The sequence below is a fragment of the Anolis carolinensis genome, unplaced genomic scaffold (genome assembly GCF_035594765.1).
Source record: "Anolis carolinensis isolate JA03-04 unplaced genomic scaffold, rAnoCar3.1.pri scaffold_11, whole genome shotgun sequence".
Lineage (NCBI taxonomy): Eukaryota > Metazoa > Chordata > Lepidosauria > Squamata > Dactyloidae > Anolis > Anolis carolinensis.
Genome location: NW_026943822.1, coordinates 7623769 through 7641879, shown reverse-complemented (window position 1 = coordinate 7641879; position 18111 = coordinate 7623769). Strand labels below are relative to the sequence as shown.

Here is an 18111-nt window from a genome sequence, read left to right as displayed (position 1 = left end):
CAGTACCTATTGATCTATTCGCATTTGCATATTTTCGAACTGCTAGGTTGACAGAAGCTGGGGCTAACAGCGGGGGATGTCCCCGCTCCCCGTATTCAAACTGCCAATCTTTCGGTCAGCAAGTTCAGCAGCTCAGCGGTTTAACCCACTGCGCCACCAGGGTTAGTAATTGTTATTATTATTATTATATTTATTTTACAATTTTTCCTTATGCTGTTGGAAAAATTATACTGTTTAGCCAGTATTGCACCAGCTGACATCCATCAAGTAGTAGTAGCCAGTAATGAAAGGACCAAGTCAGTGACATCTCCCGCTCATCTTCTGTTCGGATATCAGCCAGCATGCCAATGCCTTAAATCAAGAAACAGCTTTCTAAGATCTATAGAGGTACTCACAGGAACACCTCAACAAGCAAGAGTCCAAAAGTGGCAGGCAAAAACCCAGAACCTCAATCCATGGCTGATACCTGATGAGAAACTCCTTAAATGTGGAGAAGAACAAACCACAGACTACTTACTACAATGCGGTCTGAGCCCTGCCACATGCACAATGGAGGACCTTCTCACAGCGACACCAGAGGCATTCTAAGGGGCCAGTTTCCGGTCAAAGGAAGTCTAGTATAATGCCAAGTTTTTAACTTTGTTTTTTTAAATACATTATAACTGTACCCTCAATTCGCTTCTGGCAAGATAAAGAAATATGATACAACTAATTAGGAAATGACATTTATAACCCAGGAGCAGAAATTCAATCAATATTTTTTTAAAATAATAATCCAGAGTGGTTTCAGGAAAGACATTAAAAAGCACAATCTCTTCCCAGGTTCATGAAGTGCTTTCACAGGATCTCACCGCCAGTTCGTTTTCCTCGCCGTACCCCATGGAAAAGGACTTTAGTCCTATGTTTCGCATACATCGGCAGTTTGCTGTTTGCGAAAGGAGGGCGGCCAGCTATGCATTTTCACTGATAATCACAAAATAAGATTCCCCGGAAACTAGCTTCCTCTCTGCATTTGCAACCTGGACTGTTGGAAGCCGCAATGGCTGTTAATCAGGGTCTTGTTGAATTGATTTATGACTTTTTCTCTTCTTGCCAAAAGAGAGCTCTGCTTGAATGAATTGCATGGGGGGAAAGATGTGGGGCACATCATCCACACTGAGAAATTAATGTGGTTTGGCACCACTTGAACTGTGAAACGGTAGTACAGTAAAGTCTCACTTATCCAAGCTAAACGGGCCAGCAGAAGCTTGGATAAGCGAATATCTTGGATAATAAGGAGGGATTAAGGAAAAGCCTATTAAACATCAAATTAGGTTATGATTTTACAAATGAAGCACCAAAACATCATGTTATACAACAAATTTGGCAGAAAAAGTCGTTCAATACGCAGTAATGCTATGTAGTAATTACTGTATTTATGAATTTAGCACCAAAATATCATGATATATTGAAAACATTGACTACAAAACTGCGTTGGATAATCTAGAACGTTGGATAAGCGAGTGTTGGATAAGTGAGACTCTACTGTAGTTATTTAGCCAGGACCGCGGATAAAAGGATCTGTGCCTGGCGAGCATATGCTATACCAAAAGGGCCAGGATAGAAAAACAATTGTAAAATCATGGGAATTGTAGTTTGGCAGGGTTTTTTAAAGTACATACTTTTAATATGGTTAATAGTTTCAGTTTCAACATTGCTTTTGTAACCTTTAAGGTGCCTTGTTGAGACCCACACTATAGAGTTAATGTCTGGCTAATGATTCCCGTCTCCTCGATCATGGCTGGTTGTAATTGTTATTTATTGTCTATTTAAATTGTATAGTTATATCTGTTTTAATATTGTGTCTTATATTGCTGACTATGTAGTGTATGTTGTTGTTTTTGATTGGAAACCGCCCTGAGTCCCCTCGGGGAGATAGAGCAGTATATAAAAAAAGTTTTATATTATTATTATTATAATTATTATTATTATAATTATACAGAAAACAAGATAGATATGCTGGATTTCATATCACAAAATCACAAGTCGAACACTTCCCAAGTGTCTAGGACTGTGTGATGTATTTTCGGATGATGCGTGCAGATCCCAGTAGGGTGGCCTTTTGCAGTTGGCAGATCATGATTTTGTCAATGTTTATTGTTTCCAAATGCCGGCTGAGATCTTTTGGCACGGCACCCAGTGTGCCCATCACCACTGGGACCACCTGCACTGGTTTCTGCCAGAGTCTTTGAAGTTCAATCTGGAGGTCCTGATAGCGGCTGAGTTTTTCCTGTTGTTTTTCGTCAATGCGACTGTCACCTGGGATGGCGACATCAATGATCCAAACCTTTTTCTTCTCCACAGTGATGTCTGGTGTGTTGTGTTCCAGAACTTTGTCATTCTGGATTCGGAAGTCCCACAGTATCTTTGCATGCTCATTTTCCAATACTTTTGCAGGTTTGTGATTATTATTATTATTATTATTATTATTATTATTATTATTATTATTATTATACAGTTTGACGCTGCTTGAACCGCCATGACGTAAGGCTATGGGAGTTGTAGTTTCGCAAGGCTTTGAGCGTTCTCTGCCCAAAAGTCACCAAATGAAAACTCCCAGGATTCCATAGCAATGAGCCATGGACAGCTCAAGTGGTGTCAAACTGCATTAATTACACAGTGTAGAAGCAGCCTTAGCCTTCCGGAAATAATATGGTAAGTAAATGAGGTGAACAACAACAAGGAATAGATTCAGCATCTTAGATTAAGTTTGGATTAAAACCTAGAGCAGACTTGCTGCTCCATTGCCTTGCCTTTGACTGCATTTTGGCGTTTATCTGCCTTTTGCAAAAGGATTTTGTAATATACATTGCGCTCAAAAGCTTTGGGAAACTTCATAGCCCTTGAGGGAGCATAATTGAATAGATTTGGATTTATTTTGGATTGGGGCTGGTGTCCCCCCAAAATGGGATTCCTGTATACTTCCATTACTAGCTCTGTGATTTTTTTTTTTTCGTGTCAGGAGTGACTTGAGAACTGCAAGTCGCTTCTGGTGTGAGAGAATTGTCCGTCTGCAGGGACGTTGCCCAGGGGACGCCCGGATGTTTTGATGTTTTTACTATCCTTGTGGGATGCTTCTCTCGTGTCCCTGCATGGAGCTGGAGCTGATAGAGGGAGCTCATCCGCACTCTCCCTGGGTTGGATTCGAACCTGGCAGCCTTCAGGTCAGCAACCCAACCTTCAAGTCACAAGCCATGTAATGAAGACAAGAATTAGTGCAGTTTGACACCACTTTAACTGCAATGCTGTGGGAAACTGGGTTTGGAAAGGCTTTGCAAAACAACTCTCATGGTTCCATAGCAGTGAGCCATGACAGTTAAAGTGGTGCTAATCAGCATTAATTCTGCAGTGTAGATGCACTCAATGTCTGCTGTTTCTTGCTGCTGCTGCTCAATCGCATAGTCGTTTCCAACTCTTCGTGACCTCATGGACCAGTCCACACAACATAACATCACATAATAATAATTAATTTGTTTGACCAGTCATATGACCATTTCAAGGTGCAACATAAATAAAAACAAGGCAAAAAGGATGGGAGGACAGGCAGCTGACCTTCTGTTTGCTGTCAAAACCTTATTTTCCTGATTCTTCTTTCAGGAAATGTGCTCTTTTCTTGATAGCTTTCAGGATAAAAAGGCTGACTCTAATTATGGTGGCTCTTTCTTGTCCTTGTTGTCGACCGCGTTTCAGAGGATCGGGCCCCTTAAGGAGAGAGCCGATCCGGTCCTTGAGAGAACGGACCCTGGCGGAGCCAATAGGAGAAAATGAGCCGCAATATCACCTGGAGCCGAAATGAAGAAGGTCCGCCAAAGTTGAAGGAAAATCCGCCAAGGAGTCTTTATTGAGCGATTCAGCTGAATGGACACTAGTAGCGATCATTCAATCTACTAGCGTAACATACATTCAAAATAAAGCCATATTTATACAATGTTTCGGTCTGACAGCCCTTTGAATTTCCCGCCCCGCTCCCCCGCCCATCTGATCGTGGATAGGCTGGGAGGTTGAACGAGGCGGGCTTTCGTTTCCCGCCTCGCTCTGCTGGCCCAATGGGGAGCTGCTTTTTTGTCCCCACTCGGGCCAATCAGGGAGGAGGAGGCAGGAGCTATTGAAACAATGAAGTGACCGGACAGGAAATATCAGATTAATCCTGGCCCGGCCGATTTCTAAAGGAATTAATGGCACCCATCAAGGATGTCCGGGGTCCTGTCACGTTCACAGGTTTTTAGATATGCCTTGGGGTGACAGGGGGAAGTAAAGAAGGGTGGTGATGAGCCGTCATTGACGGGCCCCACAGGGTGCCTTCCTGAGGCGTCCTGGCCTGGGATATGACAATGTTTGCCTTGGGGTCGAATCACCTTTAGGAATTTGGTGACTCAAGCCCTATATTGTCCATGCGATCGGAATGAGATTGGATTAAACTGTGGCAGATTATCCTTTTGTTTTTGGGAAGGGAGGTCTGGGTCATAAGGGCTAGGGTTCATGTTGGGGTCATAATATTTCCCATTTGATTTCATGATTTGACAATTATATGGGATAGGATGAAAATTAAAATAAAGTTGGAACATAAACCCAGCTGGGAAAAACACATATTTTCCGGGGATCCCAAAGAGTATAAATACATATAGGCAGATAGGCAGATTTCAAGGAGGAAAGGGAGAATCCATAGAGGGGGGGTTACATTGCACAAAGGGGAACCATGGATGATATAAACAATTGAAAACATTTGATAAGAATGAGGTTTACAACATCTGGGGAACCCAATATGGAAAGTCATAGGAGTGGAGTTCAAGCAGCATGATTTCACAATTCATGAAGTTAGCCCAACGATTAGAAATTCATACAACAGTGGGTCATGAGGGTGTCCAGGTACATAGAATATGCAAATTCATGGATACATGAGGAAAAAGAGTTCATCTGTGATGGGAGGAATTCGTAGAGATGGCATGGGGAAGAGGCACATGTGGGTTGCAGTCTTTGGAAGTATAGGATTTCATAAGTCCAGGGGTAGGTCTGGGGAAGAGTGTTCTTCTCCTTCATAAAATCATGAAAGTATGAATGAAACGTGGAGGGCACCCATCCGGGCACCCCCTGGCAGCTGCAGAGAGGGTGAGGGTACTTGGAGATCCATGTCTCCCCGGCGGGAGAGCGATCCCCCCATCCCCAGTTCACAGAAAGGGGCTAGGGATCTCTTAAAACCATTCCGCGAGTCACGGGGAGAGGAAAGTCCGGGATAAGGCTGGAGGAGGGCAGCCTGGCTTGAAAAAGAGCAGTCGGTCCCGTTTGACAGTCAGCTGTTGAGGTGCCGAAAACTGGACCGATTCCGGTTCCGCTGGTTGTCTTCGAGTCAGGAGCCTTAGAAAGGGTTAGGTCTAAAAGAGGAGCGTTCTAGGGGTAATTTTGATAGAGATATGAGCCAATTTGTATCGTCCGCCATATTAATCTATGGCGGAGAAACCTCAGCCGGAGTTAAAGGGACGGGAGAGAGAGAGAAATTGCATGCAAAGGAAGGAGTCAGAGAAAGATACAAAATAACCAGATAGAGAGTGTTATTGTTAAAATAAATGCTACTTTTATTGGGGGATTTGTTACATAGTTCAGGGAAGGGGAAAGTGAAAGAGAAAAAGATCTTTTAATAATAGTCTGCTGCGGTCCCGTTCCGTTCCTTTGGTGAGCGATCTGCGGAACTCTCCGCTGCGCTCTCAAATCAATTTGAAAGCCGGGGTGACGGTCATCATCCTTGCAAGAGGACGGTCAGAAGATCATTTCTGTTGGGGGACCTAAAATTAGATAGTAATTGATGTAAATATCTGTGTCGAAGTTCAGCATATGCTGGGCAGTCAATCAAAAAATGTTCGATATCTTCCACTATTTGTTCTCCCCAGACACAAAATCTCTCATTTCTTGGGATGTTACAGTAGCGAACAGTTTGCATCATAATAACGAGTTGTTCAAACCTGGCCCTGGTCTATATTCTTCTGGAATAGTCATATAGTGTTCTGAATTAATATTCATTTTGTGGGAGGCTAAAAACTTTGTGGACCAGTCCACGCCAGAACTCCCAGTTGGCTGTCGCTGCCCCCATTTCCTTCAAGGTCAAGCCAGTCCCTTCATGGATCCTGTCCATTCATCTCGCCCTTGGTCGGCCTCTCTTCCTTTTTCCTTCCATTTTCCCCAGCATCATGATCTTTTCCAAGCTTTCCTGTCTTCTCATGACGTGGCCAAAATACTTCAGCTTTGCCTCTAATATCCTTCCCTCCAGTGTTTCCTGCATCGAATTGCATTTCCAGCCTTCTTCTGTGATGTTAAAACATAGAGATGGAGACACGAGTGCAGATGTTGCTATTGGTCACTTTGATTAGCATTGAATGGCCTTGCAACTTCAAAGCCCAGCTGCTTCCTGCCTGGGGGAATCCTTTGTTGGGAGCTGTTATTTTTTTTCGTGTCAGGCGCAACTTGAGAAACTGCAACGACATTGCCCAGGGGACACCTGGATGCCTTTGATGTTTTTACCATCCTTGGGGGAGGCTTCTCTTATGTCCTCGCATGGAGCTAGAGCTGACAGATGGGAGCTCATCAGTGCTCTCCCTGGGTTGGATTCGAACTGGCAACCTTCATGTCAGCAACCCAACCTTCAAGTCATCAGTCCTGCCAGCACAAGGGTTTAACCCACTGCGCCACTGGAGGCTCCATGTTGAGAGGTGTTAGCTGGCCCTGATTGTCTGGAACTCCCCTGTTTTCTGAGTGGGGGTCCCTATGTCGATGTGTCCACAGCTGCATGGTATATGGTAGATTCCTGCAGAGGGGAGAGGATCCCTTCTTTTAGCCCTCGCATTGCAAGAGATGACCCAAAATGCATGAGATGCTTTCTTTTGGAAAATTGAAGCTGCTGCTAATAATATTAATAATAATAATAATAATAATAATAACAACAACAACAACAACAACAGGAAAAATTCAGCCGCTATCAGGACCTCAAGATTGAACTTCAAAGACTATGGCAGAAACCAGTGCAGGTGGTCCCGGTGGTGATTGGCGCATTGGGTGCCATGCCAAAAGATCTCAGCCGGCATTTGGAAACAATAGACATTGACAAAATCACGATCTGCCAACTGCAAAAGGTCACCCTACTGGGATCTGCACGCATCATCCGAAAATACATCACACAGTCCTAGACACTTGAGAAGTGTTCGACTTGTGATTTTGTGATACGAAATCCAGCATATCGATCTTGTTTGCTGTGTCATAATAAAATAATAATAATAATAATACGACATATACAGATGGAGACATGATTGATCAACTGATTCTAATTTAGCCCTCGCATTGCAAGAGATGACTCAAAAGGCAGCTGGGTTGTGATACAACAGCTGTTTTAAAACATCAGGACTTTATGTTCGGAAACCCGACACGTCCGGCTTTCTGGTGTGGAACGGCATGGAAAAGCGTGTCCAGGTACAAGGTGTATCCTTTCTCTTCTTTTCCGGAAATGAAAACCAACTAACCAACTCGAGCCGCAAAGATCTCTCCATTTGGAAGAGATACTCCCAAAGGGTCATCCAGTCCAACCAGGCTTTGCATTGAATGTATTTTTTTTGTGATTTTTTATTTATTACCTGGTAGCATCCTTTTAAGCAGCAATGAATGTATTTTATGACGGTGACGTATTTTAACTGCGTTGTACCCTGCCTCACAAAGAGAGGCAGGTAGTTATTATTAATAATAATACAAATCATAATAACTTTCTTATATTATTATCACTAGCTGTGCCTGGCCATGCGTTGCTGTGGCGTTGGTGAGAAATTGTTGAGGTAGTGGTGGTATTGAATGTCTGTTGTATGGTTGTCTTTATGTTTACTTTGCACACTGAAGTGGATTATATGGCAGTGTGGAGTCAAGATAATCCAGTTCAAAGCAGATAATATAAGATTCTAAATGGGTTATATAGCTGTAAGGAAGGGCCTTGAGTCTACACTGCCATATAATCGAGTTAAAATCTGATAATCTGTGGAAGAGGCCTAAGTGAGGCCTAATTGTGACTGCCCCCTGGGCTGAGTCGGTTGCTAGGAGACCAAGTGGGTGGAGCTTAGCCTTTTAACTGGCAGCAATTGGATAAAAACTATTATTCCTCTCCCTGTAATTAGAACTTTATTTTTCTTTTTGTTGTATCAACCTAGAGCCGTGAATGATGGGTTGTGTTGTCAAATTTCGAGGTTGGGGGCCTGTAGTTTTGTTGTTTTGTCCGCTGCCCTGATGCCATCACTCTTTTATATATATAGACTAGCTGTGCCCGGCCACATGTTGATGTGGCTTGTCTGGTGATGTTGGTAAGAACTTGTTGAGGTAGTGATGGTATTGAATGTCTGTTGTATGGTTGTCTTTATGTTTAGTATGCATTTGGTTGTTTGTGTATAGTGAACGTGGTGAGGGTAGATGGGGGTCTATGTATTTATACGTTATGTGGAAGAGCCTTGAGTCTACATTGCCATATAATCCAGTTAAAATCTGATAATCTGTATCTTATAGGCAGTGTGGAAGAGGCCCGAGGCCTAACTGTGTCTGTCCCCTGGGCTGAGTAGGAAAACAAGTGGGCAGAGCTTAGCCTTCTAACTGGCAGCAATTGGATGAAAAACAATTATTCCTCTCCCTCTAATTAGGACTTTATTATTCTTTTCTTTTTGTTGTATGAACGTAGAGGCATGGATGAGGGGTTGTGTTGCCAAGTTTAGTGTTTCTGGGATGTGTAGTTTTGTTGTTTTGTCCGCTGCCCTGATGCCATCACTCTTTTATATATATAGATTACAGTATCCGTGGACCAAGATGTGACAGGGAAGTCATAGGGAGGAGGGAGGGAGCTTGTTTTCTGCTGCCCTGGAGACTATGATACGGAACAATGGCTTCAAACTACAGGAAAGGAGATTCCACCTGAACATCAGGAAGAACTTCCTCACCGTGAGAGAGAGCTGTTCAGCAGTGGAACTCTCTGCCCTGGAATGTGGTGGAAGCTCCTTCTTTGGAAGCTTTTAAGCAGAAGCTGGATGGCCATCTGTCGGGGGTGCTTTGAATCCATTTCCCTACTTCTTGGCAGAATGGAGTTGGACTGGATGGCCCACAAGGTCTCTTCCAACTTTATGATTCTACTATATGTGTTCTATTATTGTTGTTACTATCTTATTATTTTCCAGATATTATTATTGTTACAGTTCTTATACAGTAGAGTCTCACTTATCCAAGCCTCGCTTATCCAAGCCTCTGGATAATCCAAGCCATTTTTATAGTCAATGTTTTCAATATATTGTGATATTTTGGTGCTAAATTCCTAAATACAGTAATTACAACATAACATTATTGCGTATTGAACTACTTTTTCTGTCAAATTTGTTGTATAACATGATGTTTTGGTGCTTAATTTGTAAAATCATAAGCTAATTTGATGTTTAATAGGCTTTTCCTTAATCCCTCCTTATTATCCAAGATATTCGCTTATCCAAGCTTCTGCCGGCCCATTTAGCTTGGATAAGTGAGACTCTATTGTATTACTTTTTGTATTATTATTAATTCACAGTACACCAACGCAAGGATGGATCTCAGCCATCAAAAAGAGAGATGAAGCCACAAACGGACCCACGAACCAAATCGGGGAAAGAAACAACCATGCCGCCCAGTAGCACAGATGTTTTACCTTTTAATATTTACATTTAAAATTATTATCTCTCTTTTTTTCCCCTTCCTTTGTACAGCAGCCTCCTCCTCTTATGGCACCAGGTGGATTCTTAGAAAATAAAACCAAGGGTCGGAGAGCAAGGCGGTCCAAAACAAAGCACCGGGGGGTCACTCTTCCGTCGGCGGAACCCGGCCTCGGCTCCCGAAAGGTGATGCGCCCTTTGGGGGTCTTTTGGGGGTCTTCAGGGCACGGCTTTCAGGGCTGCCACTCGCGAGCCCAGATTCTCCTGCAGGTAATGCAGCAAGTGTAGCTCGTAGTGTTCACCCGACTCCGGCACCCGGATGCTGTGTCTTTCTTGCGGGTAAATCTTACGGAAGAAGAAGGGAAAAAAGAAATGGGTGCTCATTAAGCGTCACACACACAATACTGCATTTATGTCTAATTCGTTTATTTATAACAGGCCTGCACAACATGCGAGGGGTCCGCTTGCGCCCAAGAAAGAACTCGGCCCCCTCCTTCCTACCCTTCAGAAGGAAAGTAAAAACCTGGCTCTGGGATTAGGCTTTCGGAGAATAGCACAGTGCAGTAATACGAGGGTTATCCAGAAAGTAGATTACGCTTTGGAATTAAAAATGAACAAATATAGGAGAAAACATTTATAATAATAATAATAATAATAATAATAAAACTTTATTTATATACCACCCTATCTCCCGGATGGGACTCAGGGCGGTTTGCAGTCATAAAAGCAAACACAAACATTACATAACAACATAATACACATTATTAAACAAAGTAAAATAATACAATTATAACAATAAATCACACTTACATGACCAGATCAAGGGGACGGGAACCATAAAACCAATATATTAAAATGTATCATTTTAGGCTAGGGAAATCTTGTGCAATATATTCAGGCCCAGATATACCATATGCAGTTGAAAGCCACACCCAAATACCACTTCTCAACATGGTCGCCATTCAAATCGAGGCACTTATCATAGCGATGAATGAGCTTTGCAACTCCTTCCCCACCAAATTCTGCCGCTTGCGTCCTCAACAGTGTGCGACCCACCGCGTGGGGCTGGGCATCCCCCTGAAACAGCAAAATCCCTGCGCTATTGCAATGCTGAAACACAGCCAGGCTGAACAATGAATGCACCAGGAAGAGAGGAGCAAAAGCAAGGAAGAACCCCGCTCTTCTTTTGCAAGGAGATCTCAAGAGAGAATCAAAACATTGCAGCTTCCCTTCCCTTCCTCAACGAAAAGGCACGAGCTTACCTAAGAAGGCCTGCTCGGCCTGGCTGCTGAGCAAGCTCCGGAAAGCAGCCTGGAGGAGAGCGGCGTAGGCTCCCGAGGAGAAGCAGCCAGGATCGGCCACAGCTTGCAAGCACTTGCAAATCTAGGCACGTACCATAGCGATGAATGAGCTGTGCAACTCTTTCCCCACTAAATTCTGCCGCTTGCGTTCTCAACTACTTGTTTCCAACAATGGGGGCGTGGCTGGCAACACAGCGTTTTGGCAATACTGCGCAGCTGCGGGTAGGGGTGACCGGCTGGTTGAGGACGCAAGCGGCAGAATTTAGTGGGGAAGGAGTTGCAAAGCTCATTCATCACTATGATAAGTACCTAGATTTGAATGGCGACTACGTGAGATGTGGTATTTGGGTGTGGCTTTCAACTGCATATGGTAAATGTTTTCTCCTATATTTTGTTCATTTTTAATTCCAAAACGTAATCTACTTTCTGGCTAGCCCTCGTAGATTTGGAATGTGTGCAATGACTACGGAACGGCCTCAGACTACGATTTCTGGATGGCGTGATTTTAACGTTGAATGCAATGTTTTGAAATGTTTAATATGCATTAATTTATTTTAAACTGAATGTTTTGTTTGTGTTTGAGACATTGAATAATTGCCATATGTAAGCCACCTTATTATTATTATTTTATTATTTATTACAACATTTCTACCCTGCCCTTCTCCCTCACGAGGGGTACTCTGGGCGGCTTACAAATATAAAACACACATATAAAACAATTCCAGCTACCGTTGCTTGTGCCCGAAAAGGAGGAAGGAAGGAAGGAAGGAAGGAAGGAAGGAAGGAAGGAAGGAAGGAAGGAAGGAAGGAAGGAAGGAGAAAAGGAAAGGGAGGGAGGGAGGGAGGAAAAAGAGAGGGAAGGAAAGGGGTTTGGGAAAGAAAGAGAGAGAGGAATAGAGGAAAAAGAGCTGTAGATGTCCAACTCCTCAGATAATGTTTGCCAAAATTTCCTTCTAATGTTTCTCTGAAATCTGCATCAGCAACGACGTAAATAGTACCTTCTTACCTGCAAATCGTAAGGCTTCCCAGCCCTGACCAAGAAACTCAGTAAGATACTAGTGTGTGCAAAGTGGACGTTTTCATCCAGGAAACCATGAAGCAGCAACAACCGGTTGGGCCTGAAAAAAGACGCATCATAAAATACAACAATAACAACAATTTATTGATTAGCCAGTTGGCCTTATCAAGCACAGACAATACAAACATGAAATACAACATATATCTGGTACACTTAAAATAAAATAAAAATATACAGGTATTTGCCAGCTTGGTGCCAATGTAGCTTAACCATAGATGTATGCATCAGCTATCCTCATCTCCCCTACACTGCACCCCAATCTGATCTATGTACTCCGATCTCCTTTTAGCGGCTTTAAGCAAATACAGGGCCACTTTTGTTGTCACAATGGGGTTATAACCGGCCAATAAAAATGTAGTTTTGGCTGCTATGTCCCAGCTTGTTTTATTACAAATAAAAGGCCATAAGTATTGTTTCCTTTCTTTTTCGTATAAGTTACAATTATGCAAAGTGTGGTTCAAATTTTCAACTTCAGGTGCGCCACAAATACATAATCTTTCTTCATATGGGATGTGGTTGAATCTGCCATATCTCTCCATGGACTCCCTTTGTTCGAATCTTGCCCTGGTGAACATGATTCTTAGGTGTCTCGGCATATCTGCTTTTAGATAGAACGCCCGCTGGAAATTACGTTTAAAACGTCCTAACCACTTCAGAGATCCTGTGTTTGACAGGGTGGCTATGTCTTTCTGGGCTTCAATATCTAGGATCCTTTGGGTTACTGTCCTTCTTTCAGCCTCCCTATTCTGGTCTAAGGAAGTAATTTGTAATCCACAGATGTGAAGATACCTAGTTAGTTGTTCTGCCCATGAATCTTGGTTTTGGCCATTAGATGCATCATAAAATACAAAACGGAGATGTAAAACGCTGTCGAATCAACGCAGTTCGACTCCACTTGAGCTGCAATAGAATCGTGGAAGCCACAGCCTTCTCTGCCAAAGAGCGCAAACAACAACCTCCTGGGATCCTGTAACATTGAGCCGTGGTGGTTCAAGTGGGGCCAAACTGTGTTAATTCGACAGTGTAGATACCAAGGTTTGGACTGCGAGGAATGCAACCTCTTTTCCCCATAGCAACGCAATCCCATGTTTGTTGCTCCAAAAGACAGAACCCAACCTATCTCCTTCCTTTTGAATATTAACAATCCCTTCCCGTCCACTTGGGTGGCCCTTCATTAACACAGGGCCTTAATTACCCCATTATCTTAGCCCAGGGGAGGTCCGCCTGTTCTATATCTCCAGGCAGCAGAATACAAAATACATCTCCAGGTAGTTAATACTTTAATAAGACTCGGAAAAGAGATTACTCTGGAATTTTTGTAAAAATAGACTATCGCACCATCTTTTAAGCCCTTAATGAGGCAGGAAAGGCAACGTTAGGTTTGGGATTTCACCCAGCGGATGGGAAAAGGGAAGAAACAAACGGTGGGAAAGCACTTACTCCGAAGGGAACTTGTCGGCTTGCATAGCGACGGAGCCAAGGTAGTAGCCCTGTTCGTTGCTATCCGGGTGCCCCATGTACCTCTCGGTGTATCCGGTGTCATAGAAGAGCCACAGCGTCACCGGAGCCCCGGCAATAGCAACCTGCAAAAATGCAAGGCTCTGAAGATTCTCCATTGGAGTTATATGGTGAACCTTCCCTGTATCAGCATACAGGTTGGAGCATCCCTGATCTGGTGTTAGGAAACGTTCCCAAAGCATCACCTGAGAGAGCAGCAAGCAGCTTTGCTTTTGGTGAGCCCAAGCTTTGTTTGAAGCACAAAAATATTGCAAAACAAATTTGCAAAAATACTGAAATCAAGTTTTGTTTGAAGCACAAAATATTGCAAAAAATATTAAACTCAAGCTTTGTTTGAAGCACAAAAATATTGCAAAAGAAATTTGCAAAAATACTGAAATCAAGCTTTGTTTCAAGCACAAAAATATTGCAAACAATGTTGCAAAAATACTGAACTCAAGTTTTGTTTGAAGCACAAAATATTGCAAACAATATTGCAAAAAATATTAAACTCACGCTTTGTTTGAAGCACAAAAATATTGCAAACAATATTGCAAAAATACTGAACTCAAGTTCTGTTTGAAGCACAAAATATCGCAAACAATATTGCAAAAATACTGAACTCAAGCTTTGTTTGAAGCCAAAAAATATTGCAAACAATATTGCAAAAAATATTAAACTCAAGCTTTGTTTGAAGCACAAAATATTGCAAACAAATTGCAAAAATACTGAATTCAAACTTTGTTTGAAGCACAAAATATTGCAAACAATACTGCAAAAATACCGAACTCAAGCTTTGTTTGAAGCACAAAAATATTGCATACAATATTGCAAAAAATATTAAACTCAAGCTTTGTTTCCAAGGAAAAAAATATTGTAAACAATATTGCAAAAATACTGAACTCAAGCTTTGTTTGAAGCACAAAAATATTGCAAACAATATTGCAAAAAATACTGAACTCAAGCTTTGTTTGAAACACAAAGTATTGCAACAAATATAGCAAAAATATTGAACTCAAGCTTTGTTTTGTTTCCAAGTACAAAAATATTGCAATTTTTAAAAAAAAATATTACAAAGAGTGCACTTTTATCGCTATGCATTTTTTCATTTTCATGGTTTTGAACATGGAGGTATGCATTAGATTCGCTGTCACATAGGGCGCAAGTCAAAACGGTATACTATCTTCAGGCTACATGTATAACATCAATTAACTTCATGTTCAGACTTAGGCCCTATCTCCTTCAAAATATCTCATCATGGACTTATATGCAAATATAGGTATTCCGAAATGAAATAATAATAATAATAATATCCGAAACCAAAATCATTTCTGGTTCCAAGCATTTCAGATAAGGGAGTCTTAACCAAGATTAATTGTGGCACATACTCCTGGTGCATAATAGTAATAGTAGTAATAATAATAATGTATTGATTTACTACAACATTGCACAATCACATGTGCAAACACATATACATACATATAATGTACAATGCACATTAATGTACAATGTGCATGGTTGGCATAATAAAAATAATTTTATTTCTTACCCACCGCTTCTCATGCCACAAGGCAGGTTACAGCAAAATTAAAACACGTAACATTGTAAAAATTCTATAAATATACTTATTAAAGTGTATTAAAATGCATCCACTCTCCATGGGCTTTCTATTTTAGTCTGAACTTTAGATCGCTAAGTGAATCTCTTTTGAGTCAATCTTTAGCATCATGGAGAAACCTTTAAAGTTGAGACTAAAGTCTGAAACAGACCCATTGCCCTGGAGAGGATTGACTGGCTTGCGTAGTACAAACGTAGCATAAGCATAGTACAAACCAGGGGTCCCCAAACTTTTAAAACAGGGGGCCAGTTCACGATCCTTCAGACCGTTGGAGGGCCGGACTATAGTCGGTCACCAAGCAATAATAATTAATAATAAATAATAATAATAATAATAACAACAACAATAATAATAATCATAACAAAGAAGGTCGGAAGAGACCTGTTGGGCCATTGAGTCCAATCCCCTTCTGCCTTTGTGCACCGAAAGCACAAGCAAAGCACCTCTGACAGATGGCCACCCAGCCTCAATGTTAATAATAATAATAATAATAATAATAATAATAATAATAATAAAGAAGGTTGGAAGAGACCCCTTGGGACATTGAGTCCAATCCCCTTCTGCCTTTTTGGACCAAAAGCACAAGCAAAGCACCCCTGACAGATGGCCACCCAGCCTCAATGTTAATAATAATAATAATAATAATAATAATAATAATAATAATAATAATAATAAAGAAGGTTGGAAGAGACCCCTTGGGACATTGAGTCCAATCCCCTTCTGCCCTTGTGGACCAAAAGCACAAGCAAAGCATCCCTGACAGATGGCCACCCAGCCTCAATGTTAATAATTAATAATAATAATAATAATAATAATAATAATAATAATAATAATGGTTGTAAGAGAAGAAGAGACCCTTTGAGTCATTTAGCCCAACCCACTTCTGCCCTTGTGCCGTGGGGGCCAGATAAATAGCTTCGATGGGCTGCATCCGGCCCCCGGGCCTTAGTTTGGGGACCCCTGGTACAAACATTCCAACTTTTTCAAAGTTTTGCACAAATTTCAAAGACACATCCGTAAGCATGCTAACGGAAATGTGGATACGGATACGCATTTGGAAACGCTCCAAACGGAACCACGGATTTTAGATGCGCATACCTTGAAGATATCTGGCCGCTGGAGCAAAGCCATGAGGGAGAGGTACCCGCCGTAAGACCAGCCGTGAATGCCGACCCGATCCAAGTCGATGAAATCGTATTGGGAGGCCAAATACTGCAATCCCTCCACTTGGTCATTGATTTCGATCTGTCCCTGTAAGAAGAATAACACAGTATTTGGAAGGAGAGGACCAATTATATGACAAGCGAAACCCTCCAGACAGATGTCCATCCAGAGACGGATGTATTGCACTGTCGAACTGCTCTTACTATCAGAAAGTTCTTCCTAATGTTTAAGTAGAATCTCTTTTGCTGCAGTTTGAACCCATTGCGCCATTGTGTCCTAGTCTCTGGAGCAGCAAAAAACAAGCTGCTTCTCAATATTGAGGACTAAAACACTCCTGGAAGATGTCCATCCAACTTCTGCTGGAAGATCCTAACGGAGAGGACTTCCTCACTGCTATCAAACAGTTCTTGCAAAGAACATACAAAGAAATGTTAATAAAAAAAGAATGACATGTTTCAGCTCAAATCACAGGAAGAGATTTCTCAAAGATTCGAAAATTTCTCTTGGGGCCAATACTTCCAGTTAAAAGAACAATACAACATAGATAAGAAGATTGACTTTATTGATAAAGATATTTTTTGGGACAAAGTGATGAACACCAAGAAGAAGACAATAACAAGAATATATAAATAAACTTTTGGAATGGTCTACTGAAACAGAATAGGTAAATAGTTGTATGATAAAGTGGGCCAATAACATAGCAAAACCAATTAAACTAAAAGAACGGGAACTTATGTGGAATAAGTAAAGGTAAAGGTTTCCCCTGACGTTAAGTCCAGTCGTGACCAACTCTGGGGGTTGGTGCTCATCTCCATTTCTAAGCCAAAGAGCTGGCGTTGTCCGTAGACACCTCCAAGGTCATGTGGCCGGCATGACTGCATGGAACGCCGTTACCTTCCTGCCGGAGCGGTACCTATTGATCTACTCACATTGGCATGTTTTTGAACTGCTAGGTTGGCAGGAGCTGGAGCTAACAGCGGGCACTCATTCCACTCCCGGGATTTGAACTGGGACCTTTTGGTTTGCAAGTTCAGCAGCTCAGTGCTTTAACACACTGTGCCACCAGGGGCCCCTTGTGTGGAATACGAAACTAAAATACTCATATGCAATAGACTTAAAAGAAAACTGGTACAAAATGATGTACCGAGGGTACATGAAACCACAAAAGCTAGGAACAATGTACAAAAACTTACAAAATAAATGTTGGAACTGCGGCGATCAAGAAGGAATGTTCTACCATATTTGGTGGACATGCAAAAAGGCAAATAACTACTGGAAAATGGTACATGCAACAGTTCAAGAGATTCTAAAAATTAAAATACAATTGAGATCTGAATATTTCTTATTGAGTATGATAGATGAGGAAAAGAAACTGGACAGAAACAAAGTTATTTTGTTGGTATATTTGACTACTTTCCTTTATTAAAATGTTCTCTCACTTTTTATGTAACTAAAAAAATTCTTTTCAATAAAAATTACCATATATACTTGAGTAAGCCGACCCGAATATAAGCCGAGGAACCTAATTTTATCACAAAAAACTGGGATAACTTATTGACTCGAGTATAAGCCGAGGGTGGGAACTGCAGCAGCTATGGGTAAATTTCAAAATAAAAATAGATAGTAATAAAATTTCATTAATCAAGGCATCAGTAGGTTAAGTGTTTTTGAATATTTACCGTATTTCAAAGAAAAATAATAAACTATCTCTATAAGTGGAAAAGTAGGGGC

At 41.6% G+C, this 18111-nt stretch overlaps 1 protein-coding gene across 3 annotated transcripts in view; it reads right to left on the bottom strand.

Annotated features, from left to right (window-relative positions):
• Positions 1-9708: 9708 nt before the first annotated feature.
• dpp8 (dipeptidyl peptidase 8) overlaps positions 9709-18111 on the bottom strand; it is a 28881-nt gene continuing 20478 nt past the window's right edge. For all 3 annotated transcript variants that reach the window (XM_062963326.1, XM_062963327.1, XM_062963328.1), the window contains exons 17-20: positions 16315-16467; positions 13542-13684; positions 12030-12141; positions 9709-10067 (exon numbers count right to left, since the gene is read on the bottom strand). In XM_062963326.1, the coding sequence (XP_062819396.1) occupies positions 9942-10067; positions 12030-12141; positions 13542-13684; positions 16315-16467 (534 nt within the window). In that variant the 3' untranslated portion in view covers positions 9709-9941. The remainder of the gene's footprint in view (positions 10068-12029; positions 12142-13541; positions 13685-16314; positions 16468-18111) is intronic.